This window comes from Homalodisca vitripennis, chromosome 5, assembly GCF_021130785.1.
Source record: "Homalodisca vitripennis isolate AUS2020 chromosome 5, UT_GWSS_2.1, whole genome shotgun sequence".
NCBI lineage: Eukaryota > Metazoa > Arthropoda > Insecta > Hemiptera > Cicadellidae > Homalodisca > Homalodisca vitripennis.
In genome coordinates this window covers 101,921,089-101,949,051 of record NC_060211.1, presented here as the reverse complement: position 1 = coordinate 101,949,051, position 27,963 = coordinate 101,921,089, and the positions used below count along the sequence as shown (strand labels likewise).

Below are 27,963 nucleotides of genomic sequence, written 5' to 3'. Positions count from 1 at the left end.
ATAATAAGCACAAATTTATGACAGCAAACAAACGAAAGAAAGCAAGGACACCATTTCTGGCTAGTTGAACAAGATATCTATGCCAATGCCGAGTCCGAAACCTTCAATTATCATGGTGACAGTCACGCTTCCTGGTCTCACAACATTTCAGTTAACAATAGACATAAATGTGAATTATGTGCCATCTCTAGATACTTTAAACATTATTAGAAGTTAAAGTATAAATACAACTATCTTAATAATTGGTAAACCTTGTAGTAATAGTTCACCAGTTGGCAAAACCGTAATACTTGACAGTGGTTGTATTGATTAGTTATCAAAGAAACACACCATTATACACTCATTACTGTACATAATATATCATCACAGAAATAATTCCTCTTTCAAAACAATAATGGAATATTCCTTAACAATCCTATACAGTTGTATTGATTACTTATCTTCATTCAAGAATAGGCAGCTGATTTCAATCACATTTTAAGTTCACTAACTTTGAGGTCATTAATATTATTCTAAAAGGACATTTCACTATACATAGACATTAAATGATTCTTTTAAGAATTCCTTGTTTACAGTTGATCAACAAATATAAAATGTTCTAAGTGTTGTTCAGTATTCTGAAATAAATGATTAAAACTGTCAACAACACTAAAAAGGTGAAACTTTCAATACTTGATGATTTGGTAAGAAACGGTCTACGTAATAAACTTAACCACTGAATAGGATAGCTCGTGATATCTGATATCTACCATATTGACAAAATAATTCAGTTTTCTATAATAAATAAAACAGTATTAAGCTAAACCTTAATAGTCCTATGTCAGTATTAGTTTGTTGCGACACAGTTACAATGTCACTGTCAATTAATCAATCAGAAAACTATTCAATAACTTGAATAGAGAATTTGTGACAATAATAGTTAGAACAGTCTATAAATTTAAAAAAATAAGTCAGGCAAGTAAGAAAGTACTGTATATTTAGTATGCATTCTTACTAGTCCACGGTAGAAATTCTCAATTGAATAAATAAGCATCTTTCAAAACGAGCATCTCAATATAAACTTGAATTAATTCAACAAAGCCTTTGTACAATATTGAACAATAAAAGTTTTCTACACTTTATTGTTACGCAGGTTATATTAAAACATCAGTATGAAACGATCTTGAATTCATTACACTACTTGAAGGTTGAACAATGCCAACCTTCAAGTACTATTACGCCCTTATTTTTAAATCATACAATTAATCGTGATGTCTCATTTTAAAGATAAAATAGTTAATTTTCAAGTCCTAGAGAACTGAAACTTATTGCATATGTTCCTCTAGGTTCATGGAAGAGTCCTATTGATTTTGGAGTTAAAAGACCAAACAGCAATCCGCCTGTCCGTATCAATCCGTCTAGATGCACTAACTAAGGTCCTAGACATTTGAAATATGATACATGGTTTCATCCTAGTCAAAGAAAGAACTTTATAGATTTTAAGGTTAAAATGTCAAAGAACAATCTATTTGTCTGTACACCAGCACATCTGTGAGATAACTCTCAATACAAAGATCCTAGAAACATGAAATTTGGTTTTTAAGCCCCTCTTGGTCCAAAAAAGAGCTCTATAGATTTTGGGGTCAAACCACCAAAATCTAAAGGTTTATAACTATGCATGAACGTATATACAATAAGACACAATCTTGCAAACACCAAAACTATGTAATTTTTAATAAGTCTCGACTTGTTTTAGTACAGAGGCAGCACTTTCACATATAGCTTGAATAATGTGAATATTCAATGAATAATGTTTCATGATGGCTACCATTCACATTTGTAACAAAATGTTTAAGTTACTCAACTATTTCCCAAAACACAGACCCACTATTACATGTTTTAAAAACTATTAAATAATTTTAAACAAATTTTATTCTCTCTTTTATTACAAAACTTTTAAGATTTAAAAATGGTGGCCACTTAAGTTTAAACAGAAATTGTTATATATAACATATTATGCAAAACTATAGAGCAAAACAAATGGTTCAGAATTATCAGGGCATTTGCAATAAATTGTTTGCTCTTGTGCATTTTTTGATCTCTCATATGGTTTCCAGACAGGATAGTGGTCGTAAAAAGTTTTGAGAAGTATACAACATTGTGGAAATATTTGTGAACACAATGACTGCCAACGTTTTTAATACATTAAAATTAAACTTAATACAAATGTGTTATATATATATATATATATATATATATATATATATATATATATATATATATATTTCTATGCAAAATTATATATTTGCACATAGCATGGATAAATTTATTAGCCAATCTTAACCAATAAAAAGTTTTAATGTGGTAGCCATTCACATTTTTGCTAACATTTTAACTCAACTATTTTTCAATATTACGCCAAAACCAAAATGGCTTTTTTATTATTGGGTTACTATAAAAACCTTTTATTTTTATTTATTTTGGTATGTCTTTTAAGGTTTCTAGATACAAGTCAAAATTTTGAAAAATAATAATTATATCAGAAGCTGGATTATGCATGTAGAGCTAAACAAAAAAGTGTTCAAGAACTTCCACGTAATTTACAAAAAATAATGTTTGTTTTTACATGTTTTGTTATATGTCAAGGTTTATGGTAAAATAGCAATCATACAAAGTTTTGAGTTAAATATACAGTAACATTGCAGAAATAATGGTAAACGGATAAAATTGGTATAATTTCTAGCCAACTCAAACTAAACTTGGTACTAATCTAGTGCTTACAGATTTTACATTGCTTAGATAAGTTCATGAGGTAGTCTCAACCAATAAAAGGTTTCAAGATGGTGGTCATTCACTTTTGTGCAAAATTGTTAAAGTGTTATCTCAAATACTTCATGACATAAATAAAAATTGGGACATTTTAAAATAGTCGAGTAATTTAATTTCAAGCAACTTTTATTCTTACACATTTTTTCCATAATCCAGAAGGTTTCAAGATGGGGCTGATCAACATTTGGAGTGGTTATATCACATTTATTATTATTTTGTCACCATGGACAAAAATAAAAGCAGAATTTTAGAATGGTCATGTCACATTTAACAATTACATGTGTGTGTTTACATGGTTTTATATATACAATAGCCTATAACACTTAGTACATAGGGACAGAGTGAATTCCTCGCCAACATTATTTACTTTTGGAAGGTTGAAAACAAGAACCAATCATCATAACATGTAATTTTTACAGTAAGTAAAATAATGTCTATTCTTTCTAATAATATAGTTTTTTAGGTCCCTGTAAAAAAAATTCTTCCAAAATAGTGGCCTCCGGATAATACCAGAGTAACCAAATATATTAACATGGCATTATTTGGAGTCATCATATAATCAGCATAGTAAAAATTATGAATGTTTGGAAGATCCTGAGATTTAAACTGTTTTACGTCAAAGGACAATATTGCAGGACGCTAAGGTTGGAGAGCATTATCTATACTAAATAAACTCTTTAAGAAGTACAATTTCATAAAAAGAGTAGCTATATATTTTACTATCCTGAAGTTTGAATAATGTTATAAGTTTCAAACTTATTAACCAATAATTAAGAAGACTTAACAATTAAAAAGGTTCAATGGATTTACGCACAAGGTAGTAAATTGTGAATTTTCTATACTTTCTCAGTAAACCTATGTCGCACAAAGAATATTTTGAACCTGTAATTAATAAAATGTATGGTTTACAAGGATTTATGTGCTTGTATTTCACATTTTTCAATGAACCATGAACGCTTAAGAAGGTTTCCAAGATGACCACGTATCCATCTAAGCTGGACCTAAGTCCATTTGTTGGTTCTGGCAATTTAATGACTAAACCAAAAATTATGATGTGAACTTTGAGTAATTTTTGTGCTTACGATATTATTGAATGTAACGTAGCTTAAATATGTTGATCAAACTGAATAGGACTGAATATTTTCTAGTTGTTAAAACAACAACAATTCAACTTTGGAGCTGGCCATATTGAACTCTACATACTATTTGTGCTAACATGTTTGAAATTGGAACATATAATAATGGGGTAACTATCACTTTTCGTTAATTCTATATTAAGTTACAGAAGCTTTAAAGATTAACATTACTTTTAAATCACAACTTAAAATATATCAAACTACAATAAATTCCAGTGTGTTTATCACAAGCAGGTGGTAACAGAGCCTGAATAAAAATCAAAATACTAGGCTACTTAATATTGGGCCTATATGCACTTCTACAAATCATGCAATTTATACTGTAAGCCTATTTTCTTACTATAGTAATAAAGTTTTTGTTTACTACATCGTCCTCCAAAGCGCACATTCATCTTACCTGCTCAAGAGAAAGTGTTTAAAAAGGACTGCTTGTGTTCAGATCTTAACTACCCAAACAACATTGTTTTTGGGGTAGGGTACGATAAGCAGACCCGGTTTTTTATATCGAAGAATATAGTCATCGATACCTAATATTCGCATCTCAAATCCTAGACTATCAATCGATATCAAAGTAATTATAGTCCTCAATAACAATCATATGTTTTAAATTAAAATATGAATTTAATATTAACAGTGATAAAACAAATTATTATAACCAAAATTAGGAAAAGTGAAAACGATCATATTTACTCCTCTCACAGTTACAGTTGTTTCTTTCCCCCAAATTTCACATAATGGGTTTTTCGGTACGAGTCCAACATGAAACCACGAAAAAGCAATGTCGTGTAGTTTTCTAAAATAGACTGTCATTTTTATTTATCAGAATTAGGCCTACTTATGTAAAATTGAAATATTATCCTACGTGTATTATTTTAGAGTGTTTACTGCTGTTGATATAGATTATTTAAGTTAATAGTTCAAAATAATTAATCAGAATCGATTGATTATATCGATGGTTATGATTAAGTAATATCGTTTGCCAATTTCGATATAGAAAACCGGGTCCGCTTATCGTATCCTACCCTTGTTTTTGTTGGGGAAATACCATTTTTAATCACTAACCTTAACCTTAGTTACTAAGATAACCTAAGACGCAGCCGATTATCCATTTCCACCACAGTATCTAAACATTATTAAATTTTACCCTGTAGATAATATTCAAAATATTACTAAAATAAAAAGCAGTCCTTTTCCTCAAATAAGAAACATGATAAGAGTAATAAATTACAACTTACTGGCAGATGAATTCAATTCATAGTAGAGGAGATTCGATGTACTGACCATGTCAAGGTCATGGAACACAAGTAGAAAATGCTCATACGAATCGGAATTTAAAATCACAATCTTTATAAACTGAACTTAATTAAAAAATTAAACGTTCTAATCATTACTTTCACTTATGTTTCCTTTGTCGCCCTGAAGCTCACATCCAGCAGACAGCACTCGTCAAACCACAACACAAGCCATGGATTTTTTTTCATCTGAAGACTTACTTTCAACAATCAGCTGACACCTTGTCAGGTTAGCCAGCTAAAATAGTGAAACCAAGAATTAACAGATTTTCCATCGAAAAGATAAAAAGTTGTTAAATGTGAAATGGATATTAGGGCTCATATGATATACATAGATTATTAAGTATAGACATATTATTGAATTCTTGTTAGTTCGTATAATGTATGGCTTTGTTATGGTTTATTAAGTCCGTTGTTTTTGTTCTTTCTGTTATCTTTGTTAACTGATTCGTAGTACTTTCTAGTCACCGTATTATTGGCATTTGTGGCAGAGTTGTCGGATATCTTCGTTAAGTAAGTATTTAAGTATTCAATGTCAGATTTAATTGTAAGGCATTGCATTGACAGTTAAGCATCTTGTAGCATAGCTATTGTTATATCCAATTGTTTGTTTTACTCGTTAAGTTTTTTGCTGTTTTTTTTTCTTCTTAACATGTGCCATCAACTTGTTGTAAAGTGTAAATTGGTGTATTGCCGTTGGAATGTAAATAAATAAATGTAAGAAACAGCAGAAATGTTCAGCTTGGTGTTTTGTTCAGTTCATTTTCTGGCTATCACACTGTTGCTCGGTTGCTCCTTCTGTTGACCAGCTTCTACCTAGTGAGAGTTTCCATCCACCTATTTCCATCACTCTGAATTGTAATTTCCGTTCATCATCCTCCAAAAATAAAACTGTACATGTGCCCAATCTGAAAATATGTAATCTGGGAGGCGTTGAATGGGAGCTGAAGTGTGGTTCTGTAAACTCTTACATTATAAATGTTAACTTTCTATTTGTAATCTTACTGAGTGAGTTAATTAAAAACTTTTGACTATAAAGAAGATTAGACCTTCTTGTTTTGTGCTTGATTTAGTCACAGCCTTTAGGAACTTAGAGTACTAATAGTATAAATAAGAAAATTCTCATTAAATGAACATGTGTCTAACTATACTACCGAACTTAACGCAATTCTTAAAGCAATTCACTATGTAAACTCGCTTAAAATAGATACTTTTGTAATATGTTCTTACTCAAAAGCAGCGACTGCCACATTGGAAAAGTTCGAGGTAATAAAGCGGTTAGTTTAATAATGGATATTTTTTTAAACAGTGGTAGAGGGAAACTTCAGTATAACTTGCGGATTAGTACTAGGACACATAGGGATACAGGGAAATGAGGACAGTTTGAATAAAGAACCTATAATTGTTGGATCCAAAGAAGAGGGGTTTTTTCTTTAAACAAGATTTTAAGACAAACAAAAAAACACTTTTAATAACAGATGTAACCAGGAGATACAGAAGGGCTGCAAAATCAAATGGTATAGGACAATACAAGGGGAATTCGTAGATTAAGCTTGGTTTAACAATACTAATATGAAGAGAGGGGGCATAATCAATATCGTTCGTTTATTTATGGGCCACGCTAACGTTAATTTCAATATATTTAGAATGAACCAGTACGTCATGCCTCTATTTAAAGAGTATCCTAGGAAAACTGAAATTGTTGATCGCTTCTAAAATGTCGTAATTAGGAATACATTAGGCAACAATGTTTTAAGAAAATAAGTAGACTTAATAGAATAATAATGCTAGTTTATTGAATCTTTGATCTAGATGATTTATAGATTTATAATTAAATTAATCATTTTGTTAAACTAAGTAAGAAAGAATTGTAGTGATTTAGAAAAGCAAATCACAGAGTACATAAATCAATGTCTCCTTATCATGGGTACTGCCTCCGTAGGCTAAGCCTGAAGGACTCCTGGCTGGAAGATTAACCTTGAACCTATAGCCTACATCCAGGAAAATCCTTTAATTTATTAATCTTCCTTTCTTTTAATAATGATCCGAGATGACTAACACAGTGAGGCAACCAAGGTGTTTGGTACTCATACCTAGCTTGTGTCATAATATTAGCACCAACAAGAATTCATAAAAGGTATTTTAATGTCAATTTCATACGTTTCGTGCAACAAGTTCGCTGCTGAAGCGATTTTCAAGGCACTTAAGTTGCATGGGTTTGATAAAAATGAGAACCTGTTGAGAAATTCATTATATACTTTTAACCTCTTATTTAACTCAGAATGATGTTTGTAAATTACTATTGTATAATAACGTTTAAGCCAATAATCTAAACTTTCTTAATTGTTCGTCTCCTTTTTTTTCATCTTCCTCTGATTTACATAAGTCTAAGTCGTCAAATAATTTCTTCTTTTCCTTAATGACAGATTATTCATAATGTCAGTGTGACTATTACAAGTATTATGGATAATCTGTAGTTTTTCTCCAGCTACCTTAAATGGGGGGGGGGTGGGGGGGGGGGGGGGTGGGGGGGGGGGGGGGTGGGGGGGGGGGGGGGTGGGGGGGGGGGGGGGTGGGGGGGGGGGGGGGTGGGGGGGGGGTAATATGAGAAAAATCGAGGTTGACCCATATATATTGCTTAGAATTACCTAAAGTAAATGTACATGAACCTTGCGTCTTGTTTAATTTTTGTTGTTTTTCACAGGACTCCTCAGCCTATTCTACAACAAAATTTAAATGTTCTATCATTCAATTTTTAAATATGAGCAGTATTTACATCATTAAGTAATTTTAATCATTTATTAAACGTTACTTGAATTATTGTGTGTCTGTAAAATTAACTTGATTTTTTATTCAACCATAAACCATTCAAACGAATGTGCTGAAATTTGACATAGAGATTCTTGAGCTCCGTGGGATAAATATATGCATATTCTTATTTCTAAAATCACTCCGGGCTACGTCCCACTGGTCTTTAAAGAAGCAACATAATACCTCTAAAGTTCTGAAATATTAAGTAAAAGAACATTTCTAATGTTCTCAACTGTTCTATGTAAACATCGTTTATTATTTTAAATTGTTTACATTCATAGTGAGTGAGAATATTTTTAACGTAGTTTTATATTTCAGTGATTAGGTAAGTACTTATCTATTTTACAAAATACCCAAAACATAAGATGGTCAGAATTTGACACTAAAAACTCCCTTTTAAGCAGTCGGCAAGAACTATGCTAGATGAAAATTCACTGAACTGTGTTTTTGAAGTAATGTACTAATTCCAGCTCTAAATGTTCTAAAATATTAACAATGTTTTTCAGTTAAAAAGGAAACAAACGCGTAGTGTCATTGTTAGCGTACTTTTAGCCGTGCATTTTAATCAAATATTAAGTATTAGATCTAAAAAATAATGTTACTATATAATAAAGTAAATTAGAATAGCCCTAAATATAAACTTTTAACGTATTTTCCTGATCTTGGCAACAAGGCAAACAGAAACTCAACATTGGCGTCGGAAATAAAATTCACTCAAACCAGTAGTGGTCATACACGTGCAACGCCTACTAAACTGCGTGTAAAGGATCGGGTAACTGCTAGAAGTGCAGATATGAGACGATGTAATCTGACATTTTCTTTACATTTAAACACTGTTATTAAACCTAAATTATTTGTCTTTTTACAAAGGTGAAGTTATCAGAGCTGTGTGTGTGTGTGTATATATATATATATATATATATATATATATATATATATATATATATATATACACACACACACACACAGCTCTGATAACTTCACTTTTGTAAAAAAAATATATATATACATATATATATGTATATATATATATATATATATATATATTTTAAATCAGAAAATAGGCCAAGTCAGCAATGGAAAAACACTAATATCAAAGTAAATTACAATGACCTTTAAAACCAGTTTTAAAATTTTTTTCTGGATCTTGGGAAGAAGGGGAATTCAACATTAGCGTCGGAAATATAATTTACACGAACCAGAAGTCTTCATACAGGTTTAAACCGTAGGTTGTAGAAAAGCATCCGTGTAGAAGAAGTATTACTTTTCACGCGGGGAACTATATGTGGCATGCTCTCGAGTGGGCAAATCATTCAGTTTGTTTGTGTTAGCTAAAGATTGTCTAGCAAAAAATATTGTAGAATCCATTTTAACGCATTGATTGATGTTGAATTAATGTTTTGTAATTTTTACACTCCGTCATCGTTTACAGCGCTCCATTCTTCTTCCACTTATACACCACATGTGTACATACCAATAAGAATGTATATGGCAAAACAACGTCTGCCGGGTCAGCTAGTATATTCTATAATATTCATCAACAATAACAATAATAAAACTTGATCTTGTGTGTTGAATTTAAATGGAGAAATCGCTTAGACGTAACCCTTAATGTTACTAGAATGTCTAAGGGTTTTGCATGTGATAAAATAGTAAGTTCATTATACTGTGCAATAATTATGTCCTGCAAGGCGGCCACTGGGCTACTTCTATGATGAAGAGTAGACTCGACCGCCGCCGGTGATTTCTATTGATGTTCCTCGACCTGCACCGAGATAACGGCACATGCGACAAAAAAGGTTTGAAACAAAAAATCAAAATGTATTTGTTTATCTACAGATTTTCTGCTAAAAGTTTTTTTTGGCAACAAAATAAAAAAGTAAACACACTACACTTTTCAACTCACAATTAGTTTGAATTCAGTATTCTTGACAAATTCTGACATAAAAATATTCCGTAACGTTTTACGTTTTTCTTAATTCTATAACCTTCTCCATCTAAAATATAATTTACATTTCAAATTGACATTCGTATATTTAGAGGGTGAACTGATAGGTTTAGTAAGGCACTACGTGTCGAGCGGTGATGGGCGAGGTGAGAACTAGTGAAACTTGAACTTCTTGCCACCCAACGGTTTTGCGGGTCGCCTCATTGTTTTTTGTACCATAGAAAGCGCAGTTCATTTTTATTCCATCCGAGGATTCAACGAGCTCATTAATTTTGATGTATTGTGGTTTAATTAGATCTCTCTAAATTGCAGTGACAGTGTTGTACAGTTTGAAACATTATTGTATAATTTATATTTTCCTGATTTTATTTAACGTTTTGGATTTAATAAACTGATTGTCTTTCACGTTTTAACCTTTATATGAAGTAAATTTATTTTTGTAGAATTTAAACAGAGTTCCACAAAAATTTAATTTTTAGTCATAAGGGATTGTTTACCAGAGAAAAATATCGTTTAGCAACATCCTTCATCAAATCACTTTAAAATTAGCTCAAAAGTACATTCATACCGATAATTGACAACTCAAGAATATGTTAAATTATTGGATAGAAATATGGATTGAATTAATAATTTGGATTTAAAATATATGAGTAGATCCATAAATTTTAAATTTACAAGATTTGAGGTTATAATAATAAGATGTTATATAAACAATACAGTTTAAATGAAACAATAAAAGTTATTGTACACACATCTTATACATTTATTGACAAATACTCAAATTATTACGCAAAATCTGTATTAGTGAAAAATTATAAATTAAAATTAAATATTTGAATAAAACAATTCTAGACAAGAAAATAAATTCATTATATGAAATTACTTACATATTACTATACAATGTTATAGCCGTTGTTCGAAATATCCACCTTGGTTTTGTACACACTCCATACAACGACTGAAAACATAATCACACATTTTTAGCAATAAAGGTTTATTGTTATTAACAAGTCAAATAGCATTTCTAATTAGATTCTGAGTTCGTCAAGATTTTGCGGTTTTGAAGCATACACAATCTCTTTTATAATACCCCACAGTGAAAAATCACATGGGGTCAGTCAGGTCTGGCGAGCACGCAGGCCAATCGATTGTACCACGGCAACAAATCCATTCATTAAATGTGTTATTTAAAAAATCTCGAACTTGTGAATCCCGAAATGTGTTGTGGCACCATATTGTTGCTAGACGATCGAATGAATATTGGAAACAGGATTGTTTCTGAGCTCGAGAACTATTACTATTTCCAACAACCGTAAGTAAGTAACTTTCTGAGTTAACATTTCCTTGAAGAAAACAAGGAACAAGTACAGTACTCGAAATACCTCCCCATACCATAACATCAGGCATATTGAGTTCTGCTTGGATACGTTGTTATGCCGATTAACGCGTCCATTTAGTTTGAAACATGCCTCATCACACCACAAAATTGATCGCAAGAAATTTGGATCAGTCTCTGAGCGGATAATTATTGTCTCACAGAATTTCAATCGCCTATCGGAATCATCCTCGTGAAGCGCTTGGAGTAAAGATGCACGGTATGGCTTAAATTTTCACTGCTTTAACATTCTTTGCACGCTTTTTCTTGACATTTCTAGTTTAGCAGATGCATTACGAGTCGATTTACCGGGACTGGGTACAAAAGCTTGAGCAACTGTCTGTAGTTTTTCTTTGTTGCAAATTGATCGTGGACGACCACACTTCGGGGCATTTAAAACACCCTCCGAGTGGTGAAAGACGCTGCAGCGTCTATTAAATCTCGTTTGCGAGTGGCAAAGACGCTCTAGCGTCTATTAACGCAAGCCTCTCTTGTTCCGGTATTTCCGATGTTATGCCGCGACTTAAACGCTATATATTAGGTATGGTTAGAAAGACCAGATTCTAAACTTTAATTTGATATAGTATTTAGATATGCTGGTACTAATGGAACTCTTTCAAACGATTCATCCACCTACTGTACTACCTCCTGGACCAAGTGTAGGTCTTCTTCACGGGATTGCTTATTTACCAGACTTTGTGCAGTATGTGTACACACCAAAAAAGGGGGTAAAAGTCACTTCTGGTGCCCAACTTGTAATTTTGGGGTTCATAGGGAGTGTTTCCCTTACCTGGAACATTATTGGAGGCCTCTCAAACCAGGAAGAATGATGAGGAATGAGGTTGGCTCTGATACTGACTAAAATGCAGTAAAAAACGTGTACATAAAAGTTTCGATCAGCAAATAGTGCGTTGTTTTTAGGAATAATACATATAACGGATACATATTTTTGTTCAGAATTAAATTTTTAAACAAAATGGCTATTTTGGATTTGTGTTAAAAAATTAAGTTTAGGAACATTTACTCAGCCTAATATAAAACAAAAAAATTTGAATTTTTATTTTTGGAATTCAACCCATTGATTTTTTACACCAATCCAAGGTAAGTGTTTCATATTATTACCATTCTACTCTGTGTGTTATGAAGTTTAAATCGATGTATGATATGTCATACTTATATAATATACAGGATTTTATATAAATTTTCTTTTGCGAACATACAAAATCAGTAAAAATGTCCCGCCACTTGGAGAAAAAAGTACCGCCAAAACACTTCCTGTGTTTTCAAATTTCAATTCAAATTCGAGTGGGTATCGCGACACCTGGATATTTAACACTAAATTCTTCAATTATTATAGCAGTATTTTTATTATGCTTCCACCACAACTGAAGGATGAAAATTCGCTGTTGGGTTGTAAACATTTTTAAAATATTCACAAACAAATAACAGATGCAAAGAGCGTCACTTTACACCAGCCACTGGAACAGACAACAACGAACTTACACTGTGTTGGTTAACTTAACATTGTTACCAACCTATCGAAACACAATAACCCAATTTATGGGGAAACTGACATATGCGCCACCCTGTATATAAGATTTATATCTATAAATTTCAAAAAATAAATGTTTGTCTGTGTGTCGTTTATAGACTCAGAAACTGTGTGACCGATAATTATGAAAATTTTATATGTATATGTATATTTCCACGTAGAAAGTTTACATGATATGCCCATTGAGGTAACTCACCACCAGACGGCGCTGCAAAATATAAAGTTTATCAAAGCGCCTGAACATTATAAACTGAAATTACGAGACATATTAAATAGCTAAACACTATTTGAAGACGCTAAATTTTGATGTATATTTGTTTTTAAAATACATTTCTGGTCGAACTTAAAGCTTGAGTGTTAGACCATTTTATAATAAAGTACATGTACGTGTACCATGACTATAAACATTCACTTTTGACATATTTCCTTGATCGAGACAACAAGGTGAACTTTACATCATCGTTGGAAATATAATTCACTTGTACCAGAAGTGCTCATACACGGGCAAAGCTTACGTAAAGCGTGTGAAGCCGCGGGAAACAGCTAGTACACTATAACTGTAATATTTGAATTCAGTCCACGCAGTCTGTGAGATATGTAGAAAGCATTTGAACTGTTAGTTATTCTGTACGCCTTCTGTCGAATCACATAACTAGTTTAGATTTATAGATGTGAAAATTAACATGATACCGTACGAAATTATGTAGGTATGCAAATTGAATTGAACTTTGTTTACCTTTCTTATTAATTACCAATTTAACGGGTCTGCGTTGTAGTTTTGGTGATCGTAGGCTAGTAGATAAAAATGTCCCTATGAATATAGTGAAATCTTACGTGAAGTTGTGACTGCTGGATCAACAGATTTTTTAGGGAGTCCACAAATGATTAGTCAATTGAAGGATAACATTTCATGGAACATGGCATATCGAATTTAATTCAATTACAACGTTATGGTAAATTTTGTTTTCTATGAAGGGCTATCATAACATTAGGGTTTTCGGATCGTATTATAATTTACAACGTTTATCAATTGTTGAATAAATTATTTTTAAATAGATATCAAAAACTTGTTTACCATATTTTTAATTTGTACGAAGGTTGACATAATTATTATATCAAAGTGATGATATGGGTGTGATATTGATTTTAAGGCTTTTTTGGAGGACATCATAGTAATTTCTTGCCCTGGGTGAAAAATAACCTAGTTGCGCTCCTGTCAACATGCTACATGTAATCTAAATTAGGCCTAATTTTGGCTATTTCACTTCCTCTACCCCTCTCAACCTGTCCTCCATTATACTTACTCTCAGTATTCTATTTCTGTTTAACCTTCATTTCAGTATCATACACACTGACTTCGCGCGCTATCTTTAGTTTCTTCCATCCCACCAGATGTGCGTGTCCTTCCTAACTCCTCCGTAACTCTTCCCTCCAACCTGATTCTTCTGTCAACCCAGCTCCAGAAAATCAACTGCATATGTCAACTCCCCTTCCCGGCTCTGCTCTAGTCCCAGGACACCACCATTAAACACAACATTCCTTAGAAGTAGCTCCGAGACAGTGTCTGGAAGGCTCCCCCGTTTAACTGATTTATCTATCCTGAATAGTCCTTATCTTGAAGGTATTTCTAGGACATTATCACTCCCTTAACTTTTTAAGTATCTTGGTTTACCACGAAGCATCAAAAGCCCTCGAGATGTCAAGCAAATTTCTCACAAACACTACTTCTCCAGCTGGTCATGACTCTCTCCATCCTTTTCAAGACACAGTCTGTTTCCAATTCGGTTTATGGTGGTGTTGATCTTGGAACCACGATTGGTGAAATGCAAAATTATCTTCAGATAATTCCGTTATGAGAGGAATTGCAATATATGGATTTCTATGAAATCCAGCTAAACTAGGATGTGTATAAGATTCCATAATAGATTGTGAAAATGTTAAGTCCCTAATGAAACAACTGAATGTTTACCCAACTGATAACAATGTAGTATTGTTAAAAAGTCTGCGTACAAATTGCCTCGCATAAAATATATACGTGACGCATGCTACTGAAAATGCTTTCTGCAAAACATGCCCAACCGTCGTTTTAAGAATTTTCGTTTCCAAAAAAAACAAAAAGGAGTTCCTATAATGTTTTGTTTTTGTTTAATATTCTGTTTAGCTTCAGCAAAAAGCTGCGTTTTCTCTAGTTCTTGTGAAGCTTTATAAAAATCTTTAGTTTTTTAATTAACGAGTGACGTAAGTTAGTTACTTTGAATGCATGTGGTTCCCGGAAATTGCGTAGTATCTTACCTTTCACGTCCTCCTTTAGAAGAAGATGAGTGATGTACATTTCTGCAAGGTAGAAGAGTGAAAACTAGCTAAAACCCTTGAACACCTATTCTACTTTCCAAGCCTGACTTGGCCGTGCATGAGTCTTTCTGCCCGCCCACTTATCTAGCGATAGTTCTACTGCGTTGAATGAACGCAGTGAAACCTAATGACAAACAGCGAAAATTTGTTAACTTCATCTTTCTATCTGTAAACCCTTCATCAGCCATATTTGTATCCGATATGTTAAATTTGATATAACATTATACATTCTAAACTGCAGTTCTTTCTTCGATCCGATTCGACCCCATAGTCTACTATAGAAACAATATTCAACAAGTATAACACTATTCAACAGGTCTTGATCTTTATACGACTTTAAAGAAATTTAGGCTAAAGTATTGATTTTAAAGGTTCACATTAAGATCCCGGCTTGATTCAATTTAATGTGACCGGAAGGGGCGACATCCTTAGATGGATGCAGTGAATCAATTGATTGGTCTGATTGTCTTGTCATTGAACGGATATTTACAAAAGTGGAATGGATATTTGATGACCTTTGCGATAATCAGGATTAACAAGAATCATGTTTGGAGGCAAGAGGGCGGATCTCAAGGAGAGATCGATTACCAACAACTCTGTTCTGGAAGGTTGTAAGGGAAGAGTAAAAAATAAAACTTGAAATAATAATTTTATTGATTGATCTCAAAGTAATAACCCGAGTTCTGTCAAATGTAGTCAAAAATAGCGAAGAGAAAGTATGAAAGAGGTTAATCAAGCGACTGGTCTAGTCTTTACCTCTCAAACAAACTTAAATGCAGGAAAATTAAATCTGTAAGTAGCATAATTAGGGGTTTATTTGAAGTTATATAATGTAATATAAAGAACATGATATTTTGCAGTATATTTTTAGTTGCACTACAAAACTGCTTTAAAATCTGAATTTACGTAAATATTACTTTTTATGTGGTTTGTGGTCTAACTGAATGTAGCATTTTATAACTTAAATTATTTTTGTATTTTTAATTATAGATTGTATAACAATTTTGAACACATTAGTAATATCGCTTACAGCTTATCCCTTAAATTAGGTTAATTCAGATTGTGCTAATTTATATTGTAGTGAAATTGACGTTGTAAATGGCATCAAATTTTTAAAACGGGATTCAAATTTAGCCGTCGGCCTATTCATTACTTTTCTACTAATCTTTGGCCGTAAATTTTGTACGTTTCGAAATTGGTTGATTCGTTGAATATAGTGAAGCGTTTAATATTGTCTCTAACATTGATTGTACGTATTGAAGTGTGAGACTCCAATACTTTTCTGCGTGCCGATGCAGCGAAAACTAGCAGTACGTTCATGATCAGTACGTACAGTATTTTTAACATCTGAAAATTATAGCTAATAACCGATTCCGTGAGGCTTTATAACAAAATTTATTACGCCTTTAATTATTAACTTAGAACTCTTTGACTTTTTAGTATACTGTTCTTCAAGACATACAATAAAATATTTTTTAAACTATTAATATGTTTAGAATAATTATGAATTTAAAGCAGAGAAAGTTTAAAATTTTAAACAGAAACCCGTGTTTTCTCCATATTTTTGGTTATCAAATTCCATCAAATATGTTCCTTTTACTCGAATACACGGTTGAATACTACTCAAACAGTAAAACGTAATTTTCTAGGTAATATAGGTTTATATTAAATGTGGTAACGTTTGAAATGGATGTTTAGCTTGCGATAGAGGACGCCGGGCCCTGCTTCATCAAGAATCTTCTTTATAAAAACAAACTGTAGGCCTAGTCCAAAATGCGATGGGCCGCACAACGATCACGGCAACGCCACACACTCGGCAGTATGTTGGTTTGCGTGCTCGACCGGCAGGCGCAACCACGGTAAATTAACAAAATTTGTTCAATCGGTGTTAAAAATAAACGCTTTTAATAATGGTTTATAACATTACAAACCCTAAACAATGAATTTTAGAGAACCATAGCGTTGACCAATGTCGAATGTTTCGAACCACCCAATAAAGAATAAAAATTAAGATGAAGATTTAACAACAACAACTTTTTTCACATAGTTTTAAAATATACACAAAAACAGTACACTTGTAACAATCTTTTATAAACATTTGGTTATAATTGAATCACAAGTTTCAGAGTTAGATTTTAAAAATTGCAGTTTGGATGGTATTTTCGTTGTTATCGACATAAAATCAGGAAGGTATAAATTATTTGATTTTTATTTCTAAAAGCAGACATAATCAAGCTAAAATTTAACGTAAACCCCGTTATTAGAATGCTACGGTATTGGTTAGTTTGTGGTGAACTTTCAAACTCTGGTGTTTCAATGTGATTTATAACTAGGCAACGTCGTGTTTGATGTTGACCAAGAGTATTTGGCTGAGCCTTTTCGTAGCCTAACTAGCCGCAGGTCATCTCGAGAACGATTTCATCTGTAGACTGTATTTGACACGACACTTCATGTCTGCATAGAAAAGAATGAGTTAGATGAAGGTGCATGTCTTTCCATGGGATTCGACTGAGCGTTATTGACTTCAATCTCTCGGTGGATTGACAGATGTTTTCTTCTGTCTGCCTGGGGTGTGTAAAATTCCATTTTGTCTGATTCTGACTGTATGTCTGTCTGCAAGACATCTCGAGAATGATACGAGCTATTTGCTTGAAATATATCCAACTTCAGCGAGCCTGTCTCTTTTACAATACAGATTACTGAACTGACACCAAAATAACTAATCTCGGGGTTCTTTTGGTTCTTGATTCAGTTTAGTTCACTCGTATCACATCGGCTGTCGCCTTAAATCTTCGTATTCATTTAATAAAAGTGAAAGTTTCCCGCCGAAACAAAACCAAAGAGTAATAATAATATTAGACTTTTTTGTGTAAAAGAAGAGTGGGTTTATCTTAGGAAATCACTACATGGTGTAGTAAAGTTGAAGAAAAAATACTGGTCGTTCTTTAATACCATTTCAACAACGAAATTGTGTTTTACTTATAATTAATTTGTATTGGAAAATAAAAGAGATTTTTAATTTTTTTTTAATTTAATGGAGTTATAAATTGTTAGCTTCAGATTTTTGTAATTTTCGAAGAAATCCGGTGATATGACATCCCAACTCCGGGTACAGTTGTACAAAATTCACTAATAAACCATACACACGTTACATAAATACGTTTAGTAAACAAATTTACTTTTAAGATGTTAGTTTTACTCACTGAAATGCTCCAACAGTAGTGGAAATAAATATAAAACAATGGTTACTTCTTGCATAAAAGCATGGAGGAGAGAATAAAAGCCTGTGTATTATTTCGACCACTGCAATGGAAATTAAAACAAAATGATAGCAACATCCTGAGTAACATGAGTATGAAACATGGAGGAGAGAATAAGCCTATGTATGCATTCAAACGTGGGGTTGAGGGTTATGATCATCAAAGAAGATATGCAAATCTGTTCCGAAAAAAAAAACGCTTGAAAACTAAATCCTTACATAGGTAATTTAAACTTATTCGATTTATATGGTGTGTGACGCAGTTAGATAAGAGAGCCCCCTCCGCCTAGTGCGAATTGATTACGTCCGTCCTCGGAGTGTTGGCTCTGAATACTCAGTATCACAGACACGAAGCTGAGCAAGTAGTGAGAGAAAACTGCACAGTCGTCATGTTGAGTTTTCGCAGTCACTACAAAAAGTCTTGTGTTGGGTAATACGTGCTGATAAACAAATCCACAAACGCATTCTTTGTACTGTCTGAATGCGGTGATAACAAAGATCGCGGCCGCGCCGACGTAAGAGGGGCGGGAGGGGAGTGAAATCGATACCCCCACCATTTCCCGCGTCAGCCAACAGCTGGAGAATAGCTAATAAGCGGAGCCAGAGACAGAGAAACGTTGTCTATTTGAGTAGCCGCACAGCAGTAGCATCGCAGTGTCTTGACGTTCGTGTGCAGTTATAGTCGGGGCACGATGAGGGTGTAGTGAAGTGTCGTTTCTCTCTAGTTCAGCCACTCATAACACTGGCATCGACGCTTTTCGACACAGTTACTGCTGGAATGAGGGCAGACTTACAATCTTTTATCCGTCACACATCTTCAGATCATTTTTCAGAATTGTGTTTGTTGTTGGCGTTGCTTTAGTTCGGTTTTGTGATCTCTAAACCTTATTTTTTAAATCTCCTTCCTTCGGATTGTTTAGCATTTATACCTGGGTTTCGTTTTGTTGTTTTCGTTCGTTTTTTTCTACAAAGGTTTGTGATAATTTATACTGTATTTTAATTTCCTTTCGCGGAAATGGCACCGACGAGTTATTCCATGTCCAGGAAAGAGTCGGTTGACGAGAAGATGTCCTGCCCAAAACCTTGTGCCAAAAAAGGTCAGTATTTCCAAAAATATATCAATAAGGTGCTTATCGAATTTCACACGTTTCTACCGTTATAATTGTATAGATATGACCCAGTTTAAATGGACTACTTAACTGTATAGTACATATCCACTTCCCTGGTACATAAATGTAATACTTCCCTAGTCACTCTCGAGAATAGAGACTTATTTTATACTTTTACGTACTCGAGTTCCGAGTTTGTCTCTTGGAAAGGTGAGAATTAACATATAAATAGAGCCGTGCACAACAGTATATTTTTAGACTAGTGTGTTGCTATTTTAAAAGGACACATATTTACCTCTTCCGTGTCACGATATTTCAGGAAAACTGTCAACATGTCAACAAAGGTCATTTGCTGCTCGGGCTCCACCTTCAAGTTATATTTAGATGGCGGGGAAAAGTAGGCCTGTTAAGCTTACACTAACTGAGTGACGTTTAGTCTTCACACCTTTAATATTAGACGGCTATACATGTCTTTCATTCAAGTGGTTTTACACAGAAATATGTTGAATTTATTCTCTACTTGTTCCCGCCAAATATAATGATTATACAGATGTTCATTCAGGAATAAGATATTATATAATTCATGAATGCTATGTAGTGAAGGTCGCGTCTCATTTGAAGCCTTATTATAGGGGGCCGGCGCTACATTCGTCTCGGTGGGGGTGTTTTTTTTGCCTCTGATAATCACAAAGAGACCATGACCTCGGCTAGTTGCCAGTTGATTTCTTCCAACTGCCTTCTGCTTAAAATCTAGAGGCGAAAAAAATGTTACATAGGACACTAAATCTGTATAGATCTCTAAAAATGAGAGAAAACAATGGCCATCATATTAGTTATTATATGATGTTTCTGTTAGAAAGAATTCATGTTTTAAATCATTCTGCACGTTATAATCCAGGGGAGAAGTTAAATGGTTTGTGGACATTGTGTTTACTTTGTGCACTACAACATTCCTCATAAACTCAATAAGAGGGATGTGGGAAAAGAAATCACATTTCGAAGTACACCATTTTATGTTGTAAAACAAAATACCGGTAATAATTTTTGTAGAATGACTTTTTGGTCATTATGGGGTAAGCAAACACGCATGAAATTTTTTGCGGAGGTCGATGAAAACTTTTAAGTCTTGTTCTTTCACTAATTGGTCCATCTTAACATTTTAAAAATTTAAAGGGTGTTACCTATCTCATAGTTTAACACCAACCCAAAAATTCCTAGCGTAATATCTTAGACGGTGCTGAAAATGCATGTTCATTGACATTATAGTTGACCTCTAACATAATGAATGTAGAATGTAATAGTTTATCCATTGAAATTAACGATAACAATAATGCTAAGCTCAGTTCAATACCACTGTAATGCAATTATTATTTTTTAAACTCTTCCAACTCGGACAAGAAATCTGTATTGTTTACCGGGTTTTTATACAATTTTAATAGCCAAAAAGTTTAACCTGAAGCCGAATCTGGGTGGAGGCCCGGTTATATTTATCTTGCCCCCACTCACAGAATTCGAACCGGTTTCCAACATTAGTGCGTAGAACCAAGACCTGACCAGCTCGTTTGAAACTGGATTTAGATAAACATCGCCTGGTTTTTAATTAACTGCTCTCCTGTCTTATATATACATTTTTTGGGAATGAGTAGTGAATGAAATCGGTTATTTTACTCTTTGAAACATTTTTACGTTGACCTGTGTAGATTGTTTAATTTGCTCTTAACATTGTATTAGTGCTTTCATAATTAAGGGAGTTTCGGGTAGATTAAGTTCAATTTTAGTTGTTAGGCGTACACGGCCGTTATCACGACTAATCGGTTTCTGCTAACATTGCAGTTTCCTGTTTACACCGCGCCAGAATATTGCCTACACAACTACATTCTTGAAATATTTCGGCCTCATTGTGGAGGGCCATTGTTAGTAAACAGATGTTAGCCCAAGAACGAAGTTGTTGAAGCGAAAAAGTATTTTAATTTTCATTGCCACAAACTCGAACGTAATTTTGAATCGAGTTTAAAAGTTCCGTTTGTTGGACACCGCTATGAAGTTGGACCGTTATGAGTCCCAGTGAGACCCTTTGGTTTTGTATTTGTACGATAATGAGCGTGGGTAGGACCAAACAGTGTCTCAATAAAACTGAAAATAAGCGCCATGATTCAGATGATAGCTCCATAACATCTTATCTCACTAATGGGATGACTATAAAACTTCCGGCACTTAAAGCAGAATCGTGCCATGTGCTGCAAATTACACAATTACAAAACACATGCCGGTGTCTCGTCATTGTTTCTACATTCAAAAGGGTTAACATGTGAAGTATAAGCTTACTTCACTTTATACTTGTTAATAAATAAATATATGTATATATATATATATATATATATATATATATATATCAATATGTATTCTCTTCATGTGAAAATAAAAAACCAAATATTGGTAAACTCTTTTTATGAATTTTCTTATGTCAGCATACTTCTTCAGATAACAAAATGTGTATAAAATATTTACAAAATCAAGTAATTAAACTAACTAAATAGAAACAAGAAAAAGAACTTAAATAGAATAATAAACAGGGGAAAATACCTCACAGCTGATGTTTCATCATAAACACCAAAGAGTAAAAAATTTTGAAATTAACGAATGTTTAAACCTAAAGGAAATTTTGACCTTAAAACAAGTTGGTGACCAGTTTCGCTCCTTCTAAAAAAAAAAATCAAATATATATATATATATACATTAAATTGTATAAATGGCAATAGCCATATTTAATTTCAATAAACATTGAATCGCAAAAAGTACTTGCTCCGCCGGGAGGAATATATATATATATATATATATATATATATATATATATATATATATATATATATATATATATCACTGTAACACATAGATATGCGATACAAGATATTAGTGAAACTAAAAGCCATCTATCTCTTATGGAGTAAATATCACACACGTTCATTTGAAAATAATCATGGGTACTTAAGAATATGGGAAAATTTATTTATTTCAAGAAATAGAAACCGAATTTAAATAGTGTACAATGTATAAGTTCTAAGGAAACGAGAACATCATTTTGTACAAGATTAGAATTGCGTGCTCATAATTACCAAAACCATAAGTACAATTTAAATAAAAATATGTAACAATTTCATATTTACATTTTATATCAAAACGTTTGGCATAATAAACATTCCAAATAAAATTTCCAATTAAAAAAAAAAAATAATAATGTTAAAGAGATGAAAAGTTATATTTTAGTAGCCTGTACAGGCAGTGTGGTTTTTAAATCTGAAAAAGAAATCATTTAACAGAGGCAACATTTAACAACTAAAGGATCTTTATAAAAGCTCATTTTATTATAGATCCTGACAGTTTTTTTGTAACTAATTTTTAAACATCAATACTGTAAGACAGGATCATTTTCAACTTTGTTATAATTATCTTTATAAATAATGACGTACTACTCAATATTTGTATTGCCTTAATGTTCTTTCAAACATTTTCTGCAATCAATAAATTATGTTTCTTTATTGTTACGATCTAAAACGTAGAAATTATTCATTCATCGAAAAATTAATTTAATTAAGTTTAATTAATTCTTGTACCTTCACTAGTATAGTCAATTTCCTTAAATTTCCATGCATTTTCCTCAGACTCGTGTATAAAAATCCGGAGGATTTAAAAGTTACTTGTCATTTCCGAACTTACTAGTTTATATCTTCTAAAACAAATGATCAATATATATTCTATATTAGTCTTAATAGCCTATATATAACCTTAATGAGAACTTTGAGACCAGTAATCACTCAAATCTGCAGTTACTTTACGAGTTGTTCACCTACATAAAGCTAGTCTTCATTTAGTCGTTATCTTATATTGGCCGTAGAAAATATAAACATGAATAGTTAGATACAATGTAAGAACTTGAAAGAAATGTGTAATCATCCAAGAGCACCGTGGAAATTAAAGCTGAAATGAATGATTTTAGAAAGTGACCCATGAAAGGGAGGACGAAACTAGTCAAGGTGGTGTGAAGCCAGTATAATTTTTTTACTGTTTCCCTGGGGTTTAAATTGGGTCGCATAAGCAGGGTATCGCTAGGAAACAAGATGTTTCTAGAAGTGGCAGTTGTAAGTGAAGGCCTAGGTGGATCTACCTCTATTGTACCACCAAGTGAGAGGATATTAATTCTTGTCACGTCCAGATTCAGTATTTTCTTCCTGGCAGCAATCCGTTCACCATGAGAGAAGGATTGAAGGACACGAATTGCAAAGCGCTTAACCACAATGTTGGATGGCTACGTGCACACTACTCAAAACTTTATTTGAAACCACCATTATACTGTAAATTCATGATTTTTTTACTTTTCAAGCTAGATGTCTCAATAATAACTTCAACGTTGAGAACGACACTGTTTCAGGTTGCGGATATCTGTTGCGGCGTTGTTTTCGAAATAAATTTTCCCATTTATCTTCTTATTTAACTCTTCTTTATAACTTAGTTTAACATTTATTTTTATTATCCGTAAAGGACACTTGGTAAAATATGTACAGCTTAACTACAGGCATCCGTATACTGCATCTGGTCTTCGAAGAGGTAATGTGACTTCAAATTTTAACACCATCTATTAGCCTGCGAATGTTTATTGGTATTGTAAAACCTTACGTATCCACTTTGGAAGTTAACAGCCAACACGGCAATGTCAGAGCGATTTTGTTCGATATGAAGATTCTCGCTTTATTTTATCCGGCGGAGTTTAACGAACAGGTCTTTTTTATCCAGCCCGTGAGAACACTCGCCTCTGGGAAGTTTATTCCTTACAAGGTAGAATAAACTATCTCTATGTTTTACCGAGGGAAACCCCATCTTATAGCCGCCGGCGCGGCGTCAACATTCGAACCTGAGAACTACTGAATGTGGGGTAAAAGCGACAGGTGACACACTCGACATCAAGGTAATATGACATCTCTAAATAAAACTGGTCGTTATCTGTCAGTGTTTAAATAACGTGACCTAAACACTCCGTCGCATGCAGATAACGCAGTACTTTTTAATGTCGCGCAGATAAGAGCAACGTTATCAGTCATCAACTCGCTGATCTGACAGAATTATCCTATATATACGTTCAAGTGCAATCTAGTAGATAAGGTTTTCAAGAGATTTTAATTACGGCTTATGAAATCAACTAAATCATTTTCAGTAATATGTTGTAACGTTTGGAACTTTCTCAAATTATTTTAATTATTATTTAAAACGTAATATTATATCTTTTCAGGTAAGTACTTTTCATATACATTCAGAAAATAGACAATATTAATATCTGAAACCCGTATTGAATTGAAGTAAAGGTAGTTTTACTTTAATATAATCTTAATACGGTAAACACTTAAACGACTAAACAAATTATGATGTTTTTTACAAACAGCGTCACATTTTTTTATCGTACGCAATATATATTTAACTGATGAATATTACCAGTTTTAAACATCTCCTGGAAGGTCTCACGATATTTGAACTTGGGGCCTCTTGTTGCGAATTAGACACTAGCTATTTCACCATACGGGAGTTCATTTCACAAAGCAAAAAGAACCTAGTTAATTAAAATGTTCTCAAAATGACAGCCACATGTATAAATACGGACCATGTACGCCATTTAGCTCATGGTGTTGTCATAGTAAAATTACAATACGCCCTTTGATGTTCAGCCAATTCATAATGTTAAAAATTAAAATTTCTTTGTCATTACCATTTTCCTTATTTTGTAATATCTTTGCATACCTCGAGTTACCATTCGTAGGAGCGATTTGCAACTTCCATATTTTAACAAGTTGCAATTAAAATAGTGTATTTTATAAACTTTAAAATTATTTTAATTGGGTACCTACTTGTAGGATGAAAAAAAGTACAGCGAAGCTTAAAAGATGCCACAACGCGATTTATAAACACTACGAGTTGTACAGTTTTTAAAAAACTAAAAATGACTGAAGGAAATTTCATGTTGTGTTCTATAAAACATATGTTACCCCTTGACTCCTATTTCTGTATCAAAAAACAAGGAGAACCTTTCCTTGATATTAAAGGTATTTAAAAATATGTACCTCAATCTTTAAAAACTGCCGCTATTTTCCAATATGGCGATCAACTTGGTTTTTCATGATGGAATACTGTGTATATTATTATTATTTTTGACAGAAAAAGTAATTTTAAGACTTTTTCTTGGCACTTGTGATGTTTTCCTTAAAGCTCATTAATGACATTCCGTATGGACTTTAACATGAGAAAATGCCTTTTTTTTAAATCGTCTATTTGAATAACATACAGGGCTTTGCACAGTAAAAAAAAAACAATTTTTACCGCTATATTTGAAAATGGCGTCAGTTAAAAAAATTTATAGTACTAATTTTTCAATATTTCTAAAGTCAGTGAAAGGCTTTCCGTTTAAACTTTGCTGGCAGATTTATACTTTCCAAGATCACAATGGTGGCCAATAAAATCCAATTTATACTGTAAAAGTTATATCTTTTTCCTTAATCGTTCCTCTGTAGCCTTGATTTACAAGATAACCCCAAAGTAGCACTTTAAATTCCTATAATTTTTTTAAAACAGGGATCGATCCTCTTATAAGGTTTATTCTGCCCTCTTCATAGGCCATTGGCCTGTGCGAGGATCTTACCAAACAGAATAAGCGGGAGAGTCGAAATAGTGCGAGGTTACTTATAAATGTGCAACGGTCACAAACAGGATATGAAACTGCACATTCTGGCACTCAGATCTCAAGTCGGACGTCTTCTTGAGACCGCGCTCGGACATCGGCACTTCCAACTAATCTTCACGCGAAATGACAGTGTTTTCAATTTTTTCCTGCCTTCACAGAAAGGCAACTTAAAGAACTGAGACTATGAAAAAAAAAAAAAAAAAAAAAACTAATAGCCGGAAACTATTGCACCATCCAATTAAAAGATCCTTGAATAGGGATAAATCCAGATAACTTGATATTTCCAAGATCACTATTTGTTAATGAGGTCTGAGATACAGTTTCTCAATGTCGCAAGACCTGACACAGGCAGTCTATGAATGAAGAAACTAGTTTTTTTCCGAAGACTACACTACACAGTGACTCAGTAGTGTGAGGTCTTTGAATCACGGGAGTTTTAATCATGATGCTGAAGGTTTAGACTGGTGACATAACGAGTAGGTCTTATCGATAAACAATTCTGGTTTATGAAATTCTTGCTGAAAGATCCCTAGGTATCAAGAACTTGAGTGTGTAGTTAAAAATAAAAGAAAGCATACTTAAGGAGCAAGGATTTTTATAAAATCCTATGTCATCGTATGTTTTTAAAATGACAAATTGAACACTTTTTAGCAATGAAGAGTTAGTTGTAAATCGCTTTAGTGTATAGCTAAAACCGTAAAGCCATTTTATGTGTGTCTAAAATTGTGAAGTTCATTTTTATACGGCTAGAATTTCAAAACGCTTTGACATACTGCTAAAATTACAGAACGTTTCACTGTATGGACTAATTTATTAAGCGCTTTGCTGTACAGCTACGGTACGGTAAGGAAATCCCAAAAGTGAAATTGACAGTTTCCTACATATGTTGCCTTAAAATCGATTTTCAATTAGATAAAACCATTGGACATAAAATCTACATAAAAATCCACAAATGTGCTTAATAAATACATTCGTAGATTTTTCTTTTGGAATTATGGATAGAACAGATTCCTATGTCTCATATCACTTCCATCTCTTGAAGAACGTAGATCAAAGGACCAGAATTTAATTTTCAAACAAAGTAGGTTCACCTACCCTTTTGCATTTTATTAATGCATGTTTGTGCATTAATTTCAATATTTTATAGATACAATCGGATTATAAAATAAATAATATTCTTGTGTAAAATTACTTAATTTTAATAGGTGATATGATAATAATCTTAAACGTGTTATGGTAGGTCTAAAAACAAATTTATAATTAATTCTATAGACATTGACTTTTGACATACACTACTCACAGTATTAAAGCTAGGTGTGGTCTAGTCTAGTTAAGTTAGGATACTTCCGCAATAAGATATCGAGTGAAATGTATCACACTTCCTGTCTATTTATCGCCTAAAACCATAACCTTCCGCTCACTGAAGATTCTAGGTAGGTAGACAAGGTCGCCATCGTTTCACGTAACCGATAATTGCTTCCTAGTTCGTGTTTCTACTATCTCTAGACCATTTTACCTTCACCTCCCTCCCCCCCCTTCACCATAAACACGCAAGGGAATCCTTAAAACACGTCCACTAGCCTGGGACACTGACAAAAAT

The 27,963-nt window shown here is 33.1% G+C and overlaps 2 protein-coding genes across 8 annotated transcripts in view; one reads left to right on the top strand and one right to left on the bottom strand.

The window, feature by feature from the left end:
* LOC124362576 (phospholipid-transporting ATPase IA) overlaps positions 1-5,416 on the bottom strand; it is a 122,685-nt gene extending 117,269 nt beyond the window's left edge. For all 5 annotated transcript variants that reach the window (XM_046817203.1, XM_046817207.1, XM_046817209.1 and 2 more), the window contains exon 1: positions 5,180-5,416. Coding sequence is in view for 1 of the 5 variants with exons in the window: in XM_046817207.1 (XP_046673163.1) it covers positions 5,180-5,228 (49 nt within the window). In the remaining 4 variants the exon portion in view is untranslated. The remainder of the gene's footprint in view (positions 1-5,179) is intronic.
* A 13,713-nt stretch (positions 5,417-19,129) lies between these two features.
* LOC124362574 (6-phosphofructo-2-kinase/fructose-2,6-bisphosphatase-like) overlaps positions 19,130-27,963 on the top strand; it is a 40,373-nt gene continuing 31,539 nt past the window's right edge. Inside the window, exon 1 of one of the 3 annotated variants that reach the window (XM_046817198.1) lies at positions 19,130-19,630. In XM_046817198.1, coding sequence (XP_046673154.1) covers positions 19,549-19,630 — 82 coding nt within the window. In that variant the 5' untranslated portion in view covers positions 19,130-19,548. The remainder of the gene's footprint in view (positions 19,631-27,963) is intronic. The other 2 variants (XM_046817199.1, XM_046817202.1) reach the window with 2 other exon arrangements.